We start from the raw sequence: 23,007 nt of genomic DNA, 5'->3' as shown, positions 1-23,007 counted from the left end.
GGGGGAGAGGGTTCCTGAACATTCTGGAAACAGCCTATAAGATTTCTTTCTACTTGAAACAGGCTCCAGACTTACGCAAGTATCAAAATGAAATCTAATTCTAAAAAAAAAAAAAAAAAAAAAAATTTATGCTAAATTTATCCATTGTGGCCCTTCAGTATTTTCATTACAATTTTAAAGGGGTCTCTGCATGGGCGCTGTGGAGGACCCAGCTAAGCCTGCGTCCAAAACAGCTAGACTCAAGCAGGGAACGTGCTAAGACCAATACAAACCCCAAGTAAAATCAGCAAATTTTCATACCAATCCACGCCGTGTCTTAGGATCTATAAACAATGCCCCAGAGACAGTCATAAACAACTGTGAAACTGTTCGCTTTGCAGAATATAAAAAGCATCAAAGTCGTCATTGGGTACCTGGAAGACAACCTGCTGTCCGGGAGCTGACTTTTAAGCAAATCATCTCAGCTCCCAGTTAGCTGCCACTGGGAAGGGGGTGGGGGGAATACCAAAAACAGGAAGAAAAAAAAAAAAAAGCATCACACATTCACTGAGACTACTTCTCTTCTGATGAATGTCAGACATACCAAAGAGGTGGAGCTTTAAGCTCTGGGTGGCTTGAGCTTCCTAAATACAAATTATGTGAGAATATGGTCATTTGACACCTGTTACCTTTGCTTACACAGCCAACTTTCCCCGAACTCTGGTCTCTTATCAGCAACTGCCTTCAAATGCTATCAATGAGCAGACTGCAATTTCTTTTCACAAATATTAACATAGCACAGCTTTTAAATTAACAATTCAAGCATTGTTCCATACATCACAAATGCCTGAAAACTTTATCTCCCATAACATTAGGTGGGAGGTGGGGGGAAAGGTGTCTCAAAAAGGTCCTCCTAAAATCTTTTTTGATTCAGCAGGAAAACTTCTACTTACTTAATCTATACAATTGGGGTTATAAACAAGGTCTAGGAACCTGACTACAACCTCATGGTATGCAGGATGCCAGACCCAACTACCACAGAGACTGAACGATCCCCATAGGGTTTGAACAACTCCTACAAATCTGTTATTTCTTATTTCATGTTCTTGTTTACCATGTTCAATTACATCACACAAAGACAATACAGCAACAACGAAAATTAAAAAGAAACATACTATGCCTACCCATTATCTATGCATGCTTATTTACACCTGCGAGAAAAAGAAGATAAAAAGTGAAACACTTACAATATCCCAAGAAACCCAATGCACACAAGGATTATGGTTACAGTCAAGTCACCAGAAAAAAAAGTCGGAAATGTCTCTGGCTGCAACTAGATCAATCCAAAGCTACAGGATGCGCAATTATTTCTTTTTGCTAAAAGGTTACCCGATACATCATTTCTGTAATAACTTTCCACATTTTAACACCGGCTTATAGTCAATCATTTCATAAACATGATCTCAACTGTGTATCTGTCTGCTCCCTTTTGGAGCAGCTCATCATCACTTGTCATTAATGTTAAGCCAGTCAGGTGTGGCTGACTTCCCCTCCTCAAAATCCCTCTTACCTTCTTGCCAGCATTTTTTTATCATTATATTAATTGCTAGGAAGCCACAAGCAGGACTACATCAACACAAAACCTGCACAGCCCCTACCCAGCAGGGTTTGGAGAACGCACCTACCATTTCTCAGGCCAGCTGACCCCTGCCCAAATTGTACTCATTTAACAGTCACTCAGAAATTGTTACAGTAGCCGCATCAGTCCAGCCACACAAACAGCATCACTAGCATGCCACCACACAAACAAGGTTTCAATAAGCATGATCATTTTTTGCTGACTCCAGTTGCCCTGGACAAGGTGGGCTTTACAAACATCTCTTATCATTTGCTTGTTCATTCCCCACAAACACAACTTGATGAAAAAATGGATCATGTTTCAGACACAAACCTTTTTTTGGAATAAAAGTAAAGGAACAGAAAGATTTCCTATGCATGCTACACAGACCAAACTTCAAGCACAGCCTGGCATATTAATAACTTATTCCATATATAAAGATTTAGCGTTGACAGTAGTGTTAACCCATAATGAATTTTTTGAGATTTATGAATCCTCATCAAAGACAACTGCATCCAGAACTAACTGCAGTAACTAGGTGTGTTATCTATATGCTTTTTAAGTCTTAAAATTTTACAGAGAAGAGAACTTTACTATTATGTGGATTATTTTCCATAAATATTTTTTTCCATTCTTGACATGTCTCTTCAACCTAAATAGTACCAAGCCAAACTAAAGTGAGGTCAAATCTTGACGTTACTTGCTCCTGGCAGTCCACAAGCATGATACCAGGCTGCCTCACCACGATTGCAGAGGTATGTCAGAAGCGCTCACCGTGCAGATCACTAATTGCTAATCACAACCTGGAAACCATGACAAAGCAGGAGGTAATCTGGGAACGGCTGACAACTCAGTTTGCAGAGGTTTCAAGCAGTTCTCCTGAAGGAACTGCTGCATACAGTGGATACATTTTTGCAGGATGAGAAATGCTGGTTTTCCTGTAAGTATGATAACCATAAACTTAATACAAATATTTCGAATAGTCTTCCACCAGATATGCCTTTTTTCTGTAACAGCACAGGGGTGGTGAAGTAGATTTCAGTGTCAGCTTGATAACAGCTGCCAGATTGTTATGTTCATATGCGCACACATACATTCATCCTCTTGGTTTAGGAATTACTTTTTCCCTCCTCCTGCCTCTTTCTGAAGTGAAGATTTGCTCATCTGCTGCACTAGTTTAGGGAAAAAAAAAAAAAAACCACCACCTAACTGCTATAAAAAGGGTAACCTATGAAACTCTGCCATTAAAACCATGAAATTACTACGTTACTCTACAGAGAGCTCAGCAAACAGCACCGTACATTTAATTACAAGACACGGAGGATCCATCTCCTTATTACCTAAACATTGCCACAGAAAATCTTTGGTGAATTTAAATCAAAAGTAAGGTCTGACTGTGACCATATAAGACGCTCAAAGAAAGCCCATGAACTGTTACTGTTTTCAGCCACAGTATTTCCATATAATAAAAACAATCTTAGTAATTATGGCCACCTCAGGTCCACACCAGTGGCATATAGCATAACCACTATATAAATACTAATAAATAAAACCACCGTGTCATTTTAAACACAAGACCGGGAGCTTCGGTTACTAGGGGCTAGTGAAAGTCTGGCTGCACCTCTGCAAAATGTCTGTTTAGTAAACACACAGGCATGTTCAAAGAGAAATTGACATTATTTTTCCTGTGTGTTTCCAGAGGTGGGTCATTTCTTTCCTAAACAAACCTACACATTTGCAACTATGTAACCTTTCCCCGGTGACCGGCAGGCATTCTTCTCCTGCTCACTACTGCAATCACTTGCAGGCTTGACATTATACTGCAGAAGGTAATTGCCATCCCTTCGTGCAATTTAACAGCTGGAAACAAGGGCGCAGTCCAGTGCCACACGAGTTACACAGGCCACAGTTTTGGAACGTAACACATCAAAATAATTGACTTTATTAACGGTGTAACACCAATGAACAAATTCTGCAAACACTTCTCATCCGAACGGCCCAGTGAGGCATTCGGTGCTCCCTCAAGGGACACACTCCACTGCTCGCTGGTCTACCTTAACCGGAAAGGTACTTTTGGCCACCGTCTCCTACATGCATTAACTGCCATATATAAACAGCAGCTGGTATGTAGCCACGGCCATATCCCAGTGAATTGTTTTACTCTTTTTTTCCAGCCAGACTCACAACTGTGTTACAGGAGGAATAGTAAAAACAGAGACACAATGTGTTAGTGCTGTTCACCACCACGTTCTTCCGGATTCACGTGCGAAGGTAACAGGAACCTCAGTTACTTTTCTCCTCCCAGCAACTGGAATTCTGAGAAAACCAATCTTAAAAATTTTCTTGGGAATCACTTCGAACCAATCAACCTACTGCTCACAGTATTCTTTCCACTGCAGGTTTCAGAGAGCCTGGCAGTTAGTATTTGCCAAAGCAAAACTTCCAGGTGCTTAAGTGTACGGAGCGTCAGGAGGGCTGAGGGGAAAAGCACGCCCGGCTGCCTGCATGGATCAGGTAGAGCACAGGGGAACGGCGCTGCTCAAGTTCTCAGCCAACGACGGTCACATTATCCCAACAAACCAGTTGATTAAAAAGAAGTTTGCAGCACCCAGAGGAAAGTACAGAAAGAAAGAAAGAAAGAAAACCACACACAACGAAAGAAGAGAAAAGCAAAAAACAAAGCCCAACAAGTCGCCTGTGGCAGGAAAGCCAAGTGTGCAGCTGCCTGCGCACCCACAGCCAGGGATTTCAACATGGGGCTGAGGGCGGCCGGCGCAGGCGGCACCGGGCTCAGCCCCGCCGCGGGCCGGGCCGGGCCGCCGCTCCCCGCGCCCCCGGGCACCGCGGGCGCCTCACGCACAGGCGGAGCCGCCCCCCACAGCCCCCAGCGGCGCGGAAGGCGCGCAGGCTACGCGGGCGGCCGCGCTGCGGCGGGGCCCCCCCGGACCCTCGTCCGGCCCGGGGGGGGCGGCCCGCGGGGCGCAGCCGGACGCCCCTGCGGCGGGCTCCCCTCCCACCGCCCTCCCCGCCGGGCCTGGAGGGCCGGGAAGCCTGGGGCTGGATTTCCAGCTCTCCGCGGCGAGTCCCGCCTCGGCCCCGCCACCGCCGGCCCTTGCGCCGCTTTCCCGGCCGGGCTGGGGCGGCCCCCGCGCCGACACCCCCGGGGGCCGCCACCTCGCCGCCAGGCACCGGCGAACAAAGGGCCGCGGCCCGCCAGGCGCCCGCGGGGAGCCGCGCTGGCCGCCGCGGAGGGGCCGCCCCCCCCCCCCTCCCGGCTCCCCTCGGCGGCGCCGGGCACACGCTCCCCGGAGGGCTCCGCCGCTGCCGGCCGGCCCCGGCCCCGCTCCCGCCGCCCCAGCGGGGCAGCCCGGACTTTCCCCCTCGCTTCCCTCTCCGCTCCGGGAAGCGCCATATTGATCGCGGGCGCCGCTCCCCGCGCCCCTCACCTTGGCGATCGCCTTCTTGTACCGGGTCACCGCTTGCTGGATCAGGCTGAAAACTTTCATGTTCCCGTCCCCGCAGGGCACGACCACCCGCGTCCTCCCGAAGCACACGGTGACTTTCATCCTGCGCGGCCGGGGGGGCTCCCGCGTCCCTCCGGCCCCGTGCAGCCTTCCTCCTCCGCCTCCTCCTCCCCCTCTCCGCCCTCCGCCACGGCCGCCCCCCGGCGGGGCGCGGCGCTCAGCCCCCGGCCGCCGCCGAGCTGCCGCTGCAGGCGCGCTGGCTCCGCGGCCGGCGCGGCGAGGGGAGGGCAGCGCGGCCGGTGCTGCCGTGCCGAGGGAGCGCGGCCGAGCGGCGAGCCGGGGGCCGCTCACATGCCGCGGCGCTGCCCGCTGCCCTGCGGCCACCTGCTCGGCGCCTGCCCCGGCGCGCAGCGGCGGCGGGCGGGGCGGTGGCGGTGCTGCCTCCCCGCTCCGGAGGCGTGGGGCGGTGCAGCGGGGCGGGGGCAGCCGGCCGGCTCCGCGGGGCGCTGGGCAGCGCGGCCGGGGCGGGGGGCGCCGGCGGTGCCGGGCGGGGAGCGGGCCCGGCGGCCGGGGCTCGATACGCGGCGGCGGCACGGCCCGCCCCGGCGCTGGGGCGGAGCGGAGTGGGGCGGGGGGTGCCCGAACCGAGCCCCGGGGGTGTGCGGCGGCGTCCGCCTCCTCTACCCTGCCGGGGCCCGGGACGGCAGGGCCGAGGCCGAACCAGCGCCGGGAGCCCCGCAGACCCCGCGGCCCTCGCCCCTGGTGGCGCCCTCGGGGGCGGGCGGGCGGGCGCTGCCTGCTGCCCCGCTTCCTCAGTCCGGGGGGCGCGGGGGAGGCCGGCAGCGAACGGGCGCAGCGGCCAGCGGAGGGTTCCCGCTGCCCCTGCCGGCGTCTGGCGAGGGCCGCCGGGCACAGGCCAAGTCAGACGGTCTTCGTGGTCCTTTGGGTGTCTGCTAACGTAACAGAACCCGCACAGCAAAAACGGGTGCGGCATCAGTAACGCCCGCATCAATGGAACCACTGAGCAATCTGCTGCCCAAAGCCATCAGATGTCAAAGGGGTTTACAGATATCACTCATGTTTTGCAGGGATTTTGCTGAGGACAACGGAGTTGCACAGTTGGCCGGACGTTCATCTGGCCTGCCAGCGTACTTCTCTGGGGTAGAAATAAGTGATGAAGCAATTCAGATTAACTACAGAGTGAAGGCAGAGTTCAGAGGACAAGAAGGCAGGGGAAAAAGCTTTCTTTTTTTTTTTTTTCTTTTTTTCTGAACTTCCATGCAGTACTAGAGACATGAAGTTGAAGGCAGATTTGCAGCACATAACATCAACATCCTTCTACTGCTGCACAGGGCTCCTGGACACGTGTCCTCCGGTGCTCCCTGCCCAGCAGCTGTCTCGCTGGCTGCCCGCTCTTGGTCTCATAGCAATAGTTGTAATAAATAAAAACTTCAAAACTGGTACAAATGGCAAAGCTGTGTAGCAGATACACAGTTAAGCAGCAGAATTAATTCTATTCTGAAAACATCAAAGGTGAAATTTTTGCCTAGTTTAGTCAAGGGTAAGGTAAGAATGGCATCCCTAAACCTTTGCATCCCAGTTAGCAGTTTCTAGGGCAGTAAATGGAGTCAGTTTATATTGGTTTGCTCCCATGTGTATCTGGTCCAATTTAATTCAAATCCATGGAACTTTTCCTACTAATTGCATTTTGGAAAGCTTTGGGGCACTCATAAGATCAAATGGTCCATCTGTTGACCTACAGATAATTCTAAGCTTAGATGTTAATTTTATTGCCATTACCCACCTGAGTTACCTGAACTAATAATATAGATGAGGATCTGAATTCTCTACGAGAAACAGTAAGCAGGGAACAAGCACACCTGCCATGTTATAATGTTTATCATATCCCCAGTATTCACCTGTGTAGAATAAAGACAGGAGTTCAGAAAGACAGACATGAAATAAAACTGGAGTAAACAGTTTACAGCTCATGACTGAGACAACTGACACTCCACATTTTTATGGTCATAGCTCACCAAATCTATTAATGGAAAATGTTGAAAATTTCCATTAAGTTGTTGTTTCTGTACTTTTTAGGTGATCATAAGAGCCACTGGAAACATACCGAGAGGATGAAAGAGATATAAATCCTTGGTTTAATATACATGACCTGAGAAACTTGCAAAAACAGATGTAAAAACGTGAAGTCAATAGAGACTCTTCCAAGAGTGTCTTTGACAAGCAGTTTTACAGTGGCATAGACTTAGTATTGTTCAACATTATACTTCAGCTGTCCTTTATGTTTAGCAGCTAAAACATAATGTTGCATATCAGGAACTTTACCACACTGCTATAAAGCTTAGTATTAGATACAGTTGCTGGTCGACAGTAATTATTTCACTGCTTAGACACAGCCACAGGTTTTTCATGTTTTTCTGTGATTTAATTCCTGCTTTTACTGTCTTTAGTAAGCTTCTTGGCAGTATTCCCAGCTGTTCTAACAGTCTCCTGGAAAAAAAAAAAAAAAAAAAAAAAAAAAGGTAAAACAGTTTAGAAAGAAATATTGATAGTTTTTCTATTAAATGTGTAAAACAGGAAACTTCATAGTGAAGTACAAAGAAAACAAGTTTATCCTGGGATCTGATAGAAGGCCAAAACTTAGACACAGAGACACAGACATACACACGCACACACAGACACACAGACGCACACATGCACGAGTGATACATACTACTGTGGAAACATTTTGAATACAATTTATCCAGTAGAGCGTTTGTTGATGTCTTAGAAGGAAGAATGAGCTTTGACAAACAAAGTAACAAGGCTGTGAGATAGTCCAAGGTCTGATTATGCAAGGTAAAAGAAGTACAAAACATTATTATAAGAGATTATGAGAAAAGGATTATACTAATCAGGAGAAAAATTGGCAAGAGATGCTAGTTTACAAAAATTACAACTGCTTTCCAGGTACTTAATGTGAGGACACCATGTTGCAATATGGGTGGCATATATACAGTTCTGGATGTTGAGTTTTTCTCGGCTAATACCCCATAGAACCTGACGATTCATTATTAACTGGTACGTTGTTGGAAGATTTCCATGAAAAGGCAGTTATCTGTCTGGCAGGAAGGAGATGGATGGAGAGAATCAGAGCTACCTATTACTACTGATTAATATTCAATTTCTGTTAAAAATAGCCACCAGGTTGAAATCCCGCTGCAAACATCAAGGACTCAAGGACTGAGAATCCTGCAACTCAGTGAAGATCACCAAAGTCATTTTTATCTGAATGTTAAAAATATTCAGGCAGTGGAATGCTGCTGATTTCCAGAGCTATTTCACAGTTTATCCTGCCTTTATACTCTATATCAAAGTTTTTTTCTGTAATAATTCTCTATGTGCTCACTCTGGTCTGACAAGAAAACACTGATTCAGTGTACAGTATGTTTAAAGTTCACAGAATTTTAAAGACAGATGTTTCCTTAAGCCAAGTAGAATTAATTCAGAACTGTGGAAAGACCAGTGTCAAACTGAAGAGTAATAGTGTTCCTCAAAGAATTAAAGTAAAAAAAAAAATAGTTATTAAAATCATATAGAAGTCAAAGTTTTTTACAAAATAATAAAAGGGTAGCTAAGTTATATGAAGCAGACAAAAAAAAATTAAACTCTGGCACCTGATATGAGTACCAAGTGCCATTTGTAAAAATTACTTAGTGAATACACCAAACACTACCAGGTTTTGATGATTTAAGGTACCTACGTGCTGTTTTCCATACCTTCACAAATCTGACAAAGTTACATTTTACTCTGAGTTGCTAATTTTACCAAATTAAACATGCCTGTGACTATTTGAGGTCTTCCTGAGGGTAACTTTTTAGCTATAGGAGTTGATTGACTTCTCTGCCGTTGTATTTTGTGATTTTTCTAGTACATACTGATGGTACCTCCAAAAAGGAGCAAGGCAATGGTTCCTAACATCTTGTTTTATGAATGAGACAATCATTAAAGCTTATTAAGTAATTGTGGCTAGCTCTGCCCTGGAAAAAAAATGAGGCTGAATAAAAAATTATTTTCTACAGCTTCTCAAAATAGGCTGGGATTTGGGGAATGGAAAGTCCTCAAATCATTAAAAAGTAATTACAGAATCATGCAGGTGCTAATGTCAGACTTGGGAGAAGCAGACACACAAAGTTCGGGAAGAAAAGAAGAGCTTTCTTTGTGGTATTATAGAAGGAAGAAATTGTAGTAAAGAAGAATCCACGATTGCGAGGAAAAGCCACAAGACTGTTGACCCTTCCAGGGGCTCCAGCCTGTGCCTGAAGCAACTTCAGGTAACAAAAAGGTGGTTAGGATTAAAGAATGTTTATAGGTGAATTTACTACTTTTTTTGTCTCTATCTATACTGGTCTTTTTAAAGAAGAATTTTAGAAACTCTACTTTTTAAAAGAATTCTCTTCAAGGATTTTTAATAGTTTTCTTAATAATTCTCTGTGGTTTTCAGCTGTCATCAAACTGTTTAAATGGGCATGCTTTCTCTAAGATATATCAAGTAATGGCTTTGTTGTGCTGACAATTGGGAAGGCCCGAGCTAGCATATCGAGTCACTCTGTGGTGTGGGTGTTTGGAAATAATCCACAGGAAAGGGAGCAGAATCGTTAGAGGTCTACAAAGAGAAAACCATGACCTATATGGAAAGAAAGAAGATACTGGGGTTGTCCAGGGCACAGAAGGGGCATTGCCAGAAGATGCCCGAACAGTCTTTGTGCATGCTGAGTGCTATGGACCTATACCCGGAGCTATGAATTATCGTAAGGAAAACATTCACACAACTAGCTTTACCCAGCCCCAACTCTCATACCACATACTGTATTCGTGCTACGGGCTGAATGGAATTATATTCGCATAATGATACAGGTAAAGTTCTGAATGTCCCCATACTGCAAAACATGTATCTAAGTCAGATGTTGGAGCTGGCCATTCTTTGTTTGCCTTTAGGGCCATGGAGAGTCTGCAGCTCGGTTCCCCACGGTGCTCAGGAGACACCACAGGGATCGTGCTAGGAGATGAATGATCTGCCACCTTCTCTCATGCCCTTCCACTCACTGAAGCTCTTCTGCAGACTCCAGCCATGCTAGTGGGAGCCATGTGTCTGCTTTTGGGATGTGAGACCAGTTATCCCCACAGTCCACCATCAGTTAGAGCTTCAGCAAGCTTTCCAAAGGGAAGAAAAAGGAAGAAAGAGAACAGTGAATGTTAGCAGCTGATACCAGAAAATCCCAACAGAATTTCACAGGACAAAGCAAAAGAACTTTTACAGATTTTGAATTTTATCCCTGACCAATTTCAAAGGGCAGCTCTAGACATTTGGTCACCAGAGCTTCCCAACAACAACTATGAAATGAAAAAATAATGACTAGATAATCTAAGTAGAGGGGTCATTGCTGCCTAGCCCTATAATATTGAACACAAACATATAAACGTAACATTAGTAAAATTGAGTTCTTAGCAACTTTTCAATTACCATAAACTAGCATTAAAAACTGTAAAAACAGTAGAACTTGAGGGATTCGTGACCACCACAAGAAATCAAGGTGAATGTTGTTAATTTACCGAAGACTGAACTACAGGGTACTTGCAGAATAAATGTTTTTAAGACCCTAGGATGTTTGTTTAAATTTTGCCCGAAGGATTAGAGAAACTTAATGCTTTCCTAAAAATATCAGAGGTCTTTGTCAACCTTCGTCTACAAAAGCTACTTGGAGACATTTTGCCTCTGCTGAGAATTTATTGGATGTTTTCATCCTCCTTTCCTTCTTTCTGCCTGTCCAGAAGTTTGCTTTTTGCTTTTCTTCCAGCCTTTACGTTATTGATGAAGTCCCTGGCACAGATTTCCAAACTCTGAAACACAGAGTACAGGATTCCAGCAACTGAAAAGGCTTGTGGAGCCTTTTCACTGGCTTCTGTGGGCTTTGGATCAGGCCCTAAGGCCTTATCTACTCTACTCAAATGATGAATAAACAGTATTAACACAGAGCTACAGTATACTGGGCTCTGTTTGACAAGTACTTGCCAGAGCTGGAACTAATTCAGATACCGTCAGAGGAACCCATTTGCTGAAGAGAAGCTATGCCAAATTATTTGCCACAATCAGGTTTTATCTATTGATGAGCATTCCTGAAAAAATACCTTCCTGTGACATGAAGAGGAAGACCCACAGGGTATGTTAGTCAAAAGGCCCATCAAAAGATGATAGTACATATATTCCACCATACGAATTATTCATGTGGTTGATAAACATATTTAGAACATATTTCTCAGCTGGTGTTCCTCTTTAGGGATCCCTGTTCAATTTCTCTCCCTGTTCCCATCCTTGTTGGGCTGAAAGGGAATGGGATAGTGTCATGGCTTTCAATAGCAAGTTGTCTTGATTGCAGGAAATTATTGATAAAGCATGAAGGGAAATATATCTTCTGCTCAGCTTCTCCTTGTGTCAATGGTAACAGGAATGACTGCATGAGGTAAGGATATTGCAGCAGAGACTTTCCAATTTGCACAGCAATTTAGGGGGATATAAATACAGGCGTGCATTTGGAACATGTCCATCTCTGTTACACATGGAGTTAAATGCACCTCTGCTGCTACTCATGCAGAAAACACACACTATCGCTCCTGCAGAAATGTTTGCTCCCGAGCAAAGTCCCATAGCACCTGCAGAAAGCCTTTTCCAAGTGCACAGGCCAGTAGACAAGTGTCAAAGCATGAAGGACGGGCAGGGAATGAATTACATGCTTCCTTGTAGGGAGTGTGACCAGGATACACATGGTCACCTTCACTGCTGCTGCAGAACTACTCTCTGACAACTTCAGAAAAATTCCAGGTATGCACTATGACCAGACTCAAGCATCTGTAGCTCCCTTCAAAGAGGAATAGGGCAAAAGCAGACAGCTGAAATTTGGACACTGCTTTTAAGATCATTCTTGGCTTACTTAGAGAAGATGAAATAAAAAAAGAGTCGGAGAGAAATGACACATGATCTGCTTCACTCTGCTTTCTCCCATTTTCCTTTCATGAACCTCAGTCTCCTTTCTCCTCTTCCTCTTCCTCTACTGTCTTTTCTTTTCCATACCCAATCCCACTTCTCCTTTCATCTCACATCCTTTTATTGCCTTCCCTTCCTCTTGTCTTCCTTAAAAGTATTTGCAGCTGCTGAAATCAGTAAAAAGAAGACTAAAATGAAATAGGAGAATCCCCATGAGCTAAAATACATGACAGATTGTTACATACCACCAGTAATCTATTTTATTCAAGACTGAAAAGATGATGACAGTAAATGAGCAAGTTTTCCAAAATTCACTTCAGTGTTTTACAGTGTAAGGATCTTTTAATTCTTCACAGAAGCAGCCCAGTAGCTTAAGTTCGTCTGCAAAGATTTAAAATCTGTAATCGATACCAAGTTGTCTTCTCCAATACAAAGCCGAATAACTAGCCATAGCACAAGTACGACATCAACCCCATCGAAGTGCAGCAGGCAAGGAAAGCTGAAATCAGTGGCAGCAGAATCGTTTGGTCAGATAACTTTTTGGTTTTTATTCTGTTGTTGACTATGCTGATGCATGGGCTACAGCATGCCACAGGAGTGTCTCTGTGGAGAGCAACAGCAGAGCAGCCTGAGAGCCACCACTCGGTGCCAAAAAAAGCCTTCACTCAGGTCTCATCTTGTTTCACTGAACAAAAAAGGCATCCTCTACACAGGCCCTTCAGCAACTGACATTCCAGTACTCAAGGAAACACTTAGCAGTGTATTTAAAAAGCAGGATTTCTCACATGTTAAAATTACAGCACGATCTTCTTCAGTACCACACCTAAGCACGGGTCCGGCTGCCTTCCACAGGGGCTGTGTTTGGATTTGAGAGCAGATTAACTCACGCACCCAAACCAAAACAGATAGATCAGACAGACAACATTAGCTCTACCGATCTTCCTGCTGCCGTGGAATTGCCAACACAGGAGACTTCTAATTTGCCAGAAGTTCACATTGCAGCTCCATGGTAATCCAGCCGACACTGCAGTTACATCCATCATGGCATCTGTTCTAGGTTTTCATTTTATCCTGAGTTTAATAGCTATTCCCTCATATGGAGGTAAATGCGCATCATATATGCCTCAGTAATATTTTCTAGTTTATTTTCTGTTTTGAAAAAAGAAAAAAAAAACAAAAACAAAAAACAAACCACAACACTTCTTACTAATAAGTTATTTTGAACTTAAATTATGTCTCAAGTTGATGACTTGAAGTGCAGTAAATCACTAGTACAGGATATTGCTTAATACAGAAAGACAGTGGAAATAAAGCATGGAATATTGGTATGCAAGTGCATTATACCCAAGAAACTATAACCACTTTCAAGGACTGAAAAATTGGCTGTCTTTCCGATACCACAGAAATTACAAATGCACAGCCTCACCTGAAATCCAGGGAAGCCAACAAGGAGTTTAATTACGTATAGGCTGTTGCAAGAGTTCGATAATTAAAATCTACCAGGGTCAAACAACCATTTTCCATGAAGGAATACAGTTTATTCCTAACCTGTTAAACTGATAATATAGTAGATAGGGGTGATTCCTCTGATACATGGTTTTGCAAATGCGTTTTCTTCCTTGCAAGATTTATCAATATGCTGCTGAAGTTTTCGATTTTTTTTTCTTATAGAATCCAATACCTACTCCAGCTCACAGCTTGAAACCAGACTGCACTGAATGCTGCTTTGTCTATACTTTTCCCACCTGAAATAGATCTTAAAGCCTAAAACCACTGAGAAGGGATGTGAGTTCCACGTTTTCCAGGTCTTATTGTTGCAAAGTGCAGCTGCAATGGACACCAGTACATTAAAGCTGGAAAGAAACAGTTTACCCTGCCTGGGGGTTTTCTCCACCTCGCTCCTGGAGGTTGCTGGCCTCACGCTGCAAACGGCCAGATGACACACTCTGAATCACTGCAGTTTAGATCACATTGTCCGAAGGCAACCTGAAATGGCCAACATACTTTAAAATACTGGCTGATAAACTGTAGTAGTTCAAGAGCTGCTTTTCATGTTGCTGAGCTGTCCTTGTCCCTAGCAGAACAAGCGGTGGTCACCGGTTACAGCTTTGGGCTGCCTGTTCCGTGAGTCACCCTCCTATCTGCGAGGGCTGTCTGTTTTTGTATTCCGAGATTAATAGCTTTGATATTTAGCCCTGCTGTTTAGCCCTGTTTGTTTCAGAGGTATGGGGAGCCATTACACAGACGGGGGCTCTGTTCCAGCTGGAGCTTTTCACACAGCTTTAAACTGCACGGTTTGGGCAAAACAGAAGGTGTTACCAATACTTGAGAGTCATCTGTCCAATTCTACCTATCCAAACTTTCTGAAACACTAAATACTCACCACTTAGCATCTGTAGATCTCAGCCTGGTTTAGATCTGCTAGGGTTTTTTAGCGTATTTTATTAGCGTGTTCTTGACCTCTGCCTTCACCTGTTCTCTGAGGTTTGCTTTATTTTTTTCTGAGTGAATAACTGGAGGCAAAGCATGTGGACAATTTCTTATTGTTTTTTATATTAGCAGCGTTCTGCAAGTAGCTTAAGTTTTTTACAGTGTACTCATCTCAGAAAGGAACTATCTCTGCATATTTTCACACACTGAGATTGTTACTTGTGGTGGTGACACCTGGGAGGTGCCAAAAAACTGAAAAAAGTGTATGGTACAGATTTACCATATAATTTGATATTTTAAACAAAACAAAAAAACCCACCTTGAATATATTTAGCTCAGTCCCATAAGCATTAAAATTCACAGCAAACTGGTTAATTTGTTAAGGGTAAGACAGCCAATGTGACTGCTCATACATTATGTGATTTATGTTAGTACTTAACCTCCTAATATTTGCTTTGACTTACATGTCTGCCACAAGGCCCGCTGCTTGGCCAGAATCGTTTTGGCAGCCTAGTAAATAAACAGCCTTACCAGAAAGCTGTGTGCAGGGAGTGATTTTTTCTGAGAAATTTCAATTTGATCCCATCCTCTCCATCTTTGTTCAGACTTTTCTGCTGATGCACCTAGTTAAGGGCTGGGGTTTTTTTCAGACAAGAAACAACTACTATGTGTAATCTTGCCATTCTTCTGTACTTCCAGGCACTCTGTTTTGCACATAGCAATTATCTGAACTTGTTCTTCTCTTGTGGTGACTGCAGTTCATCATTAAAGTATTATATATATATTCTGACAGTCTTTGCAGGACAGCTTCATATTCACAGCACCTTCTTGCATTCTTAAATATTCTACAATGTATATACTTTCCTGCATTTTTTAATGTTTCAAGCTTTTAGGATATGATGATTTTTTCTAACTTTTCTAGTTGCATGTTTCTCTGTTTCATCGGATCTTAATGTCACCAATTCCCTTTGACTTTTTTTTTTCAGATTTTCTGAATTGCTTATGTAATATTGATATTCCTTTCTTCTTCTATTTTTGCATTTCCTCTTTGCGTATACTGATCCATGATATCTTCAATAATTCACAGCTGCTTACTAAAATAATCTTACCATCCCTAACGCAAACACAAACACAGGCCCAACTGAGGGAGATGCACACTGATGAGTTATGTATATAAAGCCTTTGAAGGAGGTTCTTTTTGCTAATATTGCCTCTCTGTTTCCCCACCCCTACCATGATTTCTCTTTCTGTTCATCTTTTTCTGTGCAGCCTTTTTCTCCTTTGGCAGTTTTCTCCTTTCACAATGTTCCTTGCAGCTAATCACCAGAGCTAAGAAATATCCATCCCTGCAGCAAGCCACAATCCTCCATGGCCTCAAATTTCTTCAGCCACTAAAGAAAAGGTAAAGATCCCCTCTAATCACACTGCCCACAGAAGGGACGTGAAACTGAATATCCGGACACATGGGCTGAGCGAGGGCTTTCCCTGAGGCTGCACAGGTGGGAGCAGGCAGGATTAGACCTTTGTCTGTAAATACTAAAAGATCAATGTGGCTGCAGCTGTCAACATCATCAGGAGACTTCTCACCTGCACTAGTGGAACTAATTGTAAAGCACCATCTTAGCGCGTGGGAGGCTGGAGGTAATTTTAGTGATGGTAAAAGGTGCCAGACTTATCAGACATGGGAGATGTTCTTCTAGATTTCGCTTGTGTAGTGCTTTATACCCACACTAACTCAGTGTAAAACACCATTGCTGGTTTGACAGGGGAGTTTTGATTTAATAATCATTAGCAACACTTGTTTTGCAGTACTAATGACTAGTTTTGGCTTCACAGAACAGGTACTGTATAGGCAGAAGGATTAACAGCATCATTTTGCTGGTGTCTGCCTATTCTGCTGTGGAGTCAGCACTTTCATGTATGCAAAATTATTCAATATATCTTTGGTACCGCAACTAAGCAAATTAACAAGCTTTCTTACGCATCAAACCAGGGATGACATTAATTTATTATTGGAGAACACTGCACAAACACACTGAGCTCTGAATGATCCTGTGCTGTACTTCCTCGGAGACAAATCCACATTTTCTAGTATTTATGGATTCTGGAAATGCTTAGGAAAAAATGCATATTGTGTTATCTTACTAACTGAAGACATGACAGTTATTTAAAAACTTCTTTTTTTCTTAGCTTGCCCCACAGCATTTTAACAATTGTGGTGAAATACTAAAACAGATACATGAAATGCAGTATATTTTTATTTTGTTGAACTCTGTGGGCTTTACTTAAGAGCAGAAGGAGAATATATTGTTATTGTGCTCTGTAGCTGGGTCAAACAAGACCCAGCTGTTGCCTCTATTTGGGATTGTCAGTCAAAGCTTTTCTTATGTGAAATTTAAGACATTTCAGAGCTACCGTTTCATCAGTCATAGCAGTCAACGCTGGTGGTCATTTTCAGCAAAGGTATGCCCAGGACAAAGCCTTCAGTCCAAGACCCTTGACTGAAAAAGGGTGTAAGAGAGGTTGCGTAGTAATACAACATTTCCAGCTGAGCTTTGGTGTCTGCAGTGGAACGGAATGGATCTGTTGTGAGCCCGATGTGCCTTCACACTGCAGGAAAATTTGGCTCACTGTCACCAAGTCACGAGGCTTAGGCTTATATTCATATTTGAATATCTGCTCTGAGGATTACACTCCTACCAGGGAGCAACTAATGCATCCAGGCAGTCCTGCCCTCCCTGGGGGCAGACGTTCCTCTGGACTCCAGCGCTTTGTTCCCGGAGCTGCCTAATCCCGTCCACGCTTCCAAATTCCACCAGCGCAGACTTTCTCAACAGTCATTTTATAGAAGCTTTTCACTGTTTTATTCTCACCTGATGATGAAAGAGGCCTGGTAAAGCACAGCTGCCCTTGAGAAAACACCACAGAATGCCTGCCTGCCCAAAATGCCATTCTATTACTTCAGCTATCTCCTTTTTTCTCCTGCAACCCAGAGAACAACAGTGATCTCTGAGGCTGATCCGACCAGTTTTCTTCTTCCGTTTGATATCTGTCTCTCTGGCCACAACTCTTCTGCCAAAAGCAACACAGACACAGATTTTGGACTCCACTTGTCCCCCCTACCTGCCTGCTCCCACCTGTCCCTGGCATTGCAATGATTTCCCATCTGACCACATTAACATCTCTAATCAAGCGGGCTGAATACGAAGAGGAGCTGCAACTCCACTTTGTGACCAGCAGCTTCCATTACATATGCCACCACCCAAACCAGAGACCTGTGTAAAAGGATTAGTTTCCTTAGTATTACTTTGTGATGTTGGATGTGTCTAACAGGGATGGGAAGTTCACGAAGCTGAGAGAACAAGCGATAGATCATAAAAATGTATGGCCCTGAGAAAAATCCTCACAAGTAGGCTTGAGTGAGCCTGAAATAGGATTTAGATCTGAGAAACTGCTGCTGCTTAAGATCTACCCTATACTAATGGAAAACAAGGCTTTGATTATAAATAAACTGGACCGTGCCACAGACACACCTGATTTCATCACCAGTTTCTCATCAGACCGTGGAATAACCCACAGCACTGAACTTGACTGTTCATGTCAACCAGAAGAGTCCAGCAAGTTTAAAATATAGATAACTGTGCAAACAGTAAATAAGCTAAACAGTAACCCAAATTCAGGCAGCTTTCAGCTTCGTTTAAAAGACGAGTAACTACTTCACTCAGCCTGTTTTTGGATCCAAGCAGAGCTGGCAGAAGAGAAAAAAAAACCCTCAGCTCTGGCAGCCAAGGGCAAAGAAACAATGTGGGGAACAAAATGAAAGTTACCTTGCAAATGGCAAGTTTCGGCTTGCTTCTAACTGCAGTAATAAGAAAGCAAAGTGATTCACTCTGGCAAAGTTTTCCAGCTTGAGGAGCTTGAAATAATACGACCGCCCACCACAACTGCAGCCTGCGACTGAGCTTGGGGAGGTGGGGGGGTCAGCCTGAGAGTATTGAGGTGATATGGGGAAGGTGGAGATGGAAAGCTCATTTTGAGAAAAGTACAGATAAATGGTGGCTTGCTGGGGAGGAGGGAGAAGAGGCAGGAGGGGAAGGAGCAATGGTAGTGCAGTCCTGTAAAAATAAGATTGGGTAATGACGGTTTGTTCTGTGAAAGAAAACCCGTTCTGCTCTTTCACAGCAGCTGGGAGATGGACGTTCGTACATGCCACATAGCGCTGCGCCTCGGAGGAATCACCAGGTCACCATTTAAAGTCTTTGTTTTGTGAAGGAAGGTACATTTTAGAGATGGGGAGGAAGGGTTGAGTGACTTACTTGCGGCAGGCTAGTAAAAGAGGGCGGGGTGGGGTGGGGGGAACCCAACCAAAAAAAAAAAGACCAAAAAAAACCCCACATTGATTTACTGCCTGAGTGTGGTTAATATTTATCTAGATGTTCAAACTGGATATCAGATTTCAGCTTATAAAAAGTTGGCCAATCATAGCAAGATTTTTCAACTAAACTATTAACATTTTTCAAGTACAGACACGCTGATACAACTTAAAAGGAAAGCTACAAAATAGCAGGTCTCATTATTGTCACTTAAATAAAACCTCCAAGACAGTTAATTATGCATATGTACTTTTAACTTTGTCAAAATGTATGTAATAGGCAATAAATTTAATTTTCTCAACCTATATTTAGGTGGGCACACTAAACTTTTTTCTTTTTTTTATTATTCCCAAATCGCTTATCACCAAAATTGTACTTTGTCCCCAGGCATTTTCCTCATTTCTTTCTATTCTGTAATTCAATGACCACAAAATTGCATGAGCTTAACTACAGAAAGATTAATTTTAGGTTGTAACTGTTTCATCTTGCTTGGGTGTTTCTCTTTGATGACCATCTGTGCTTGATAGTGCGATACCCACAGTTCATTTACCTTTCTTAAGAGTAACTTGTGTTTAGTGGTTTCAGTCCTATTCAGTGTGTACACCCTTAAAAAAGTATCAATGGGTCTTTTGATGCTTCCATAAAATTTTGAAGCCTATTGACAATAAGCAGCTTTTTTCACTTGCTGCTTCTTGGTGGCAGCACCTCAGAGGTCCACGGACCACAAACTTAAACCTATTGAAAGCCTCCGTAGCTCCCACAGACTTACTCCACCTGTTCTGCAAATGAGCCTGACTTTAACCTTGAACTAATGAACACTAAAGCTGTGGGCAATGTATGAAGTGCATATACATACTGCATGGGACACATGTGAAATGCATAGGCTATGTGAAATATGAGCTTATAAAATTGGTAAATAAACTCTCATTTAATGGAGGTATGAAAAAATGCCGAGGTCTGTATCCAAAACTCACATTTCTAGCTCCTTCCTTCCTGAACATCCAAAGGAAGAACGCGCTGTGTTTGGGCCTGATAGTTCACCAAGAACCATTTTAAAGCCTGAGTGTACAAAACTTGACTGCAGCATGGTAGGACAAGCTCATGGAAGCCTCCTCCTTCAGCAGCCTGCCTACCCCTCCAGCCCTGAGCAAGGGTTTTCCCCAAGGGTTGCCCAAGCCCAGGGAAGAGAGAGCTCACAGTGAGCCGCACCCACAGATACAGGGTGAGCAGCCTCATTTTTTTAAAAAAAAAAAGGTTTGAAAAACTCATATTTTGAAAGATCCTGGTCACTGGCATGGAAGATTTTCTCCTCTGATGGCATTCCTCGCTGATTTGTTTTTATAAGTTTAAGCACCTCTCTGCCGGTACAGCTGCTGCCGGAGTCCTGCCAGAGGATCCATAATTTCTTAATAGCTTCCACCAATGAGCTGTCGTGTTAACAAAACAGAAGATGAGAAAATGTAGTTGTAGAGCAGGCAGATGTAACCTGAGGCTAAGGAGGCAGCCACTCGTAGCACCTTCTCTAACGTGGCCCCAGAGGAAACCTGGAACCAGCATACCCAGGAGCAGGTGGGATATGACCCTCCCTTCTGAAACCACCGAGTTTCTGTCCACCTACCTAGACATCTAAAGCCTCAACCGAGCTTCAGCTGTGCACCGGGGCCAGCTGAGGCAGGGAAACAAACCCAGGAGGTTCCACGTGTCCCATTGACTTCTGATGAGGGGGCCCAACAGTAACACACTGACAAGCCAAGCCGTCAGCTATTCAAGACGATCAAGAGCAGTGACATTCCCACATTTTCAGAGCTCTCAACAAACATAGCTAATTAAGTCTTGCATCATCACTGCAGTTACACACAAGTAAGTATTCATCTCCCCTCTTGACAGAGGAGGAAGCTGAAGTCTCAGGGGGTATCTAGGGGCACAGAGTGAGTCACTGGCAGAGCTGGAGCTGTATTTTAAGAGTTGTTAGCTCCAAGATTGCTGCCTTTTCATTTATTAGATTGAAAAATGCCTCTTTCTCAGTGTGAACTAAAGGGAAGATAGGGAATATTCTTCCATTATCAGTAAGAACAGGATAACCTCTTCCATGACATTACACCAACCAACATATTGTGGCTAATATGCAGTACCATAGTGTCTCTCTCATTTGGGGGGGGCTATTCGGGCAGGAAAAATGAGAAGAGGTGATATAGGGAGGTCCTGGGCGCCTTGGGCACGGCTGGCACACAAGACAGGGAGGGTTCATAAAGTGCCCTGCTTTCCTCCCAGTCCTTCCCTCAGCTGCCTCCTGCTCTGCAGGCGCTGCTGCCTGCAGCTCAGGGTTAGCCACCCCGCTGCACTGGGAGCCTTCCAAACTCAATAGAACCAGCTCCTGCCCCAGAAGTGTTACACGAAGACACAACAGGTGGCTGAAAGAGAGAACTGTAGAAATAAGTTATCAGTGAAATCAGCTTCTCTTGGGCCTGTTTTTACACTTTTTTAAAAAATAACCATTTCCAAATAGAATATGCACACATGATTTCATTCAAATTTATAAATTTATGTCATAATTAGGATTCAGGATAATCTAATGTACATATAATTACCTACGGACAAAAAAAAGTAGGCGTGTGCAAGGGCGTCTGAAGGCAACGACTTCTTAAAGCGAGTGTTGCCTAAACTAACCTGCCTCGACTTGTAACAATGCTTTTCCCAAAGCGTAACAGCTGGCCAGCCTGCTGGGCGCAGCACAACCGGAGAGTGCAAGTCAGAGATTGGAAAGGTGGCATGAGCATCACTTCTCTGTCAACTCTAATCTCAAGGTAATTTTCTGAATGGCCTTTTTCCTTTGGCTCTGGGCGTGCCTGACGCTGCTATCAACCCCTAAGGTGCTCAGGAGCAGCATCCTGGGAGGGCACCTCCAATCTCTGCTCCCTCTCCCTGACTCCAGCAGCAGGTATCAAAGGATCGACAGTAACCATGAGCCAAATTCCTACGGGACATCCTTCCTAGAGACGAGCTTGCCAGGACCAAATAAATCAGCTTTGTGGGGGAAAAAAAAATCAGCTATATTGTATTGCAGGAAATGGTTTAATGTATGTGTTGAGTGATATCACTGCAGATAAATTCTGCCCTCCTTACCTTTTTTTGCCTGGGGAAATAAACAGCACACAGAAAAATCTGAAAAAGTGGTCACCACACTTACAGGCAAGCCATAACATAAATTCACATTTTTGCTTTAATAAAGTAATATAAATTTATGGAACTACCATAAAAAATATTACAGATAATGGTACATGCTGACAGTTATTCATGTTTCTGTATTTAGAACTCATCTAAACTGAGCATCTTTCTCACCAGCTGAATTTCATCAATGGCTGTGATTTGGTATGCTTCCTTCACTGAAAATCTGAAAATGTTATTAGTTCTAAACTGTCTAACTCAAAACTAATTTGGGGTACAATTCTGTTCCCAGGAGGACCATCTCAAAATCTGTATTGCAATCAGAATACTTGTTTACCAGGTTAATACCAGGAACCTGCAAGTGGTGTGGCCCAGGCTACAAGATAACAACACATAATACCAACTAAATTCAAATGCAATAAATAACAAAATATTTCATGGTCAAAAAGCACCTTTGACCACCCAGTTTTATTCAGTATTGTGTTCCACACATCCTTTCTGTTAACATTTAAATCGCACTTTTATGCTAGATGCTCATCCCCCAACCCACACATTTTGCTTGTTCTTCATTTTTTAAGTCACAAGCACCTTGGAAATATACTGCTGTAACAAGCAAGACTAAGCCTATACATATGTATAAGAACATAAAACCAGCCGTACTGTTTCAAGAACCAATATCCATCCAGCTCGCTATCGTTAACTCCAAAAGTAGTAACAGATGTTTTGGGGAAAGACTACAGAAGAGAGAATATTTTACTGTGAATCTCCACATGGCATTTCTTCCCAGCTTCCAGCACCACATTAAATATTTATCTGACTGATGTGAAATTACATATTTCCATGTTTCCAGATCTCACAGTGCTAGAGGATAAAAAGGACCTTCCAATGCAGAGTAAAAACTTCAGACTGTTCTGAATTAGCCCATCCGCTGTCATTCTC

The 23,007-nt window shown here is 44.0% G+C and overlaps 1 protein-coding gene across 19 annotated transcripts in view; it reads right to left on the bottom strand.

The window, feature by feature from the left end:
- The window catches only part of PARD3 (par-3 family cell polarity regulator), a 458,069-nt gene extending 452,549 nt beyond the window's left edge, over positions 1-5,520 (bottom strand). For 6 of the 19 annotated variants that reach the window (XM_055707487.1, XM_055707497.1, XM_055707500.1 and 3 more), the window contains exon 1: positions 5,044-5,518. In XM_055707487.1, coding sequence (XP_055563462.1) covers positions 5,044-5,163 — 120 coding nt within the window. In that variant the 5' untranslated portion in view covers positions 5,164-5,518. Of the gene's footprint in view, positions 1-5,043 lie in introns of all 19 variants that reach the window. The other 13 variants (XM_055707486.1, XM_055707491.1, XM_055707490.1 and 10 more) reach the window with 4 other exon arrangements.
- Positions 5,521-23,007: the final 17,487 nt, after the last annotated feature.

The sequence above is a fragment of the Falco cherrug genome, chromosome 4 (genome assembly GCF_023634085.1).
Source record: "Falco cherrug isolate bFalChe1 chromosome 4, bFalChe1.pri, whole genome shotgun sequence".
NCBI lineage: Eukaryota > Metazoa > Chordata > Aves > Falconiformes > Falconidae > Falco > Falco cherrug.
The sequence above is the reverse complement of the archived record's forward strand: the minus strand, read 5'-3'. Positions and strand labels throughout refer to the sequence as shown.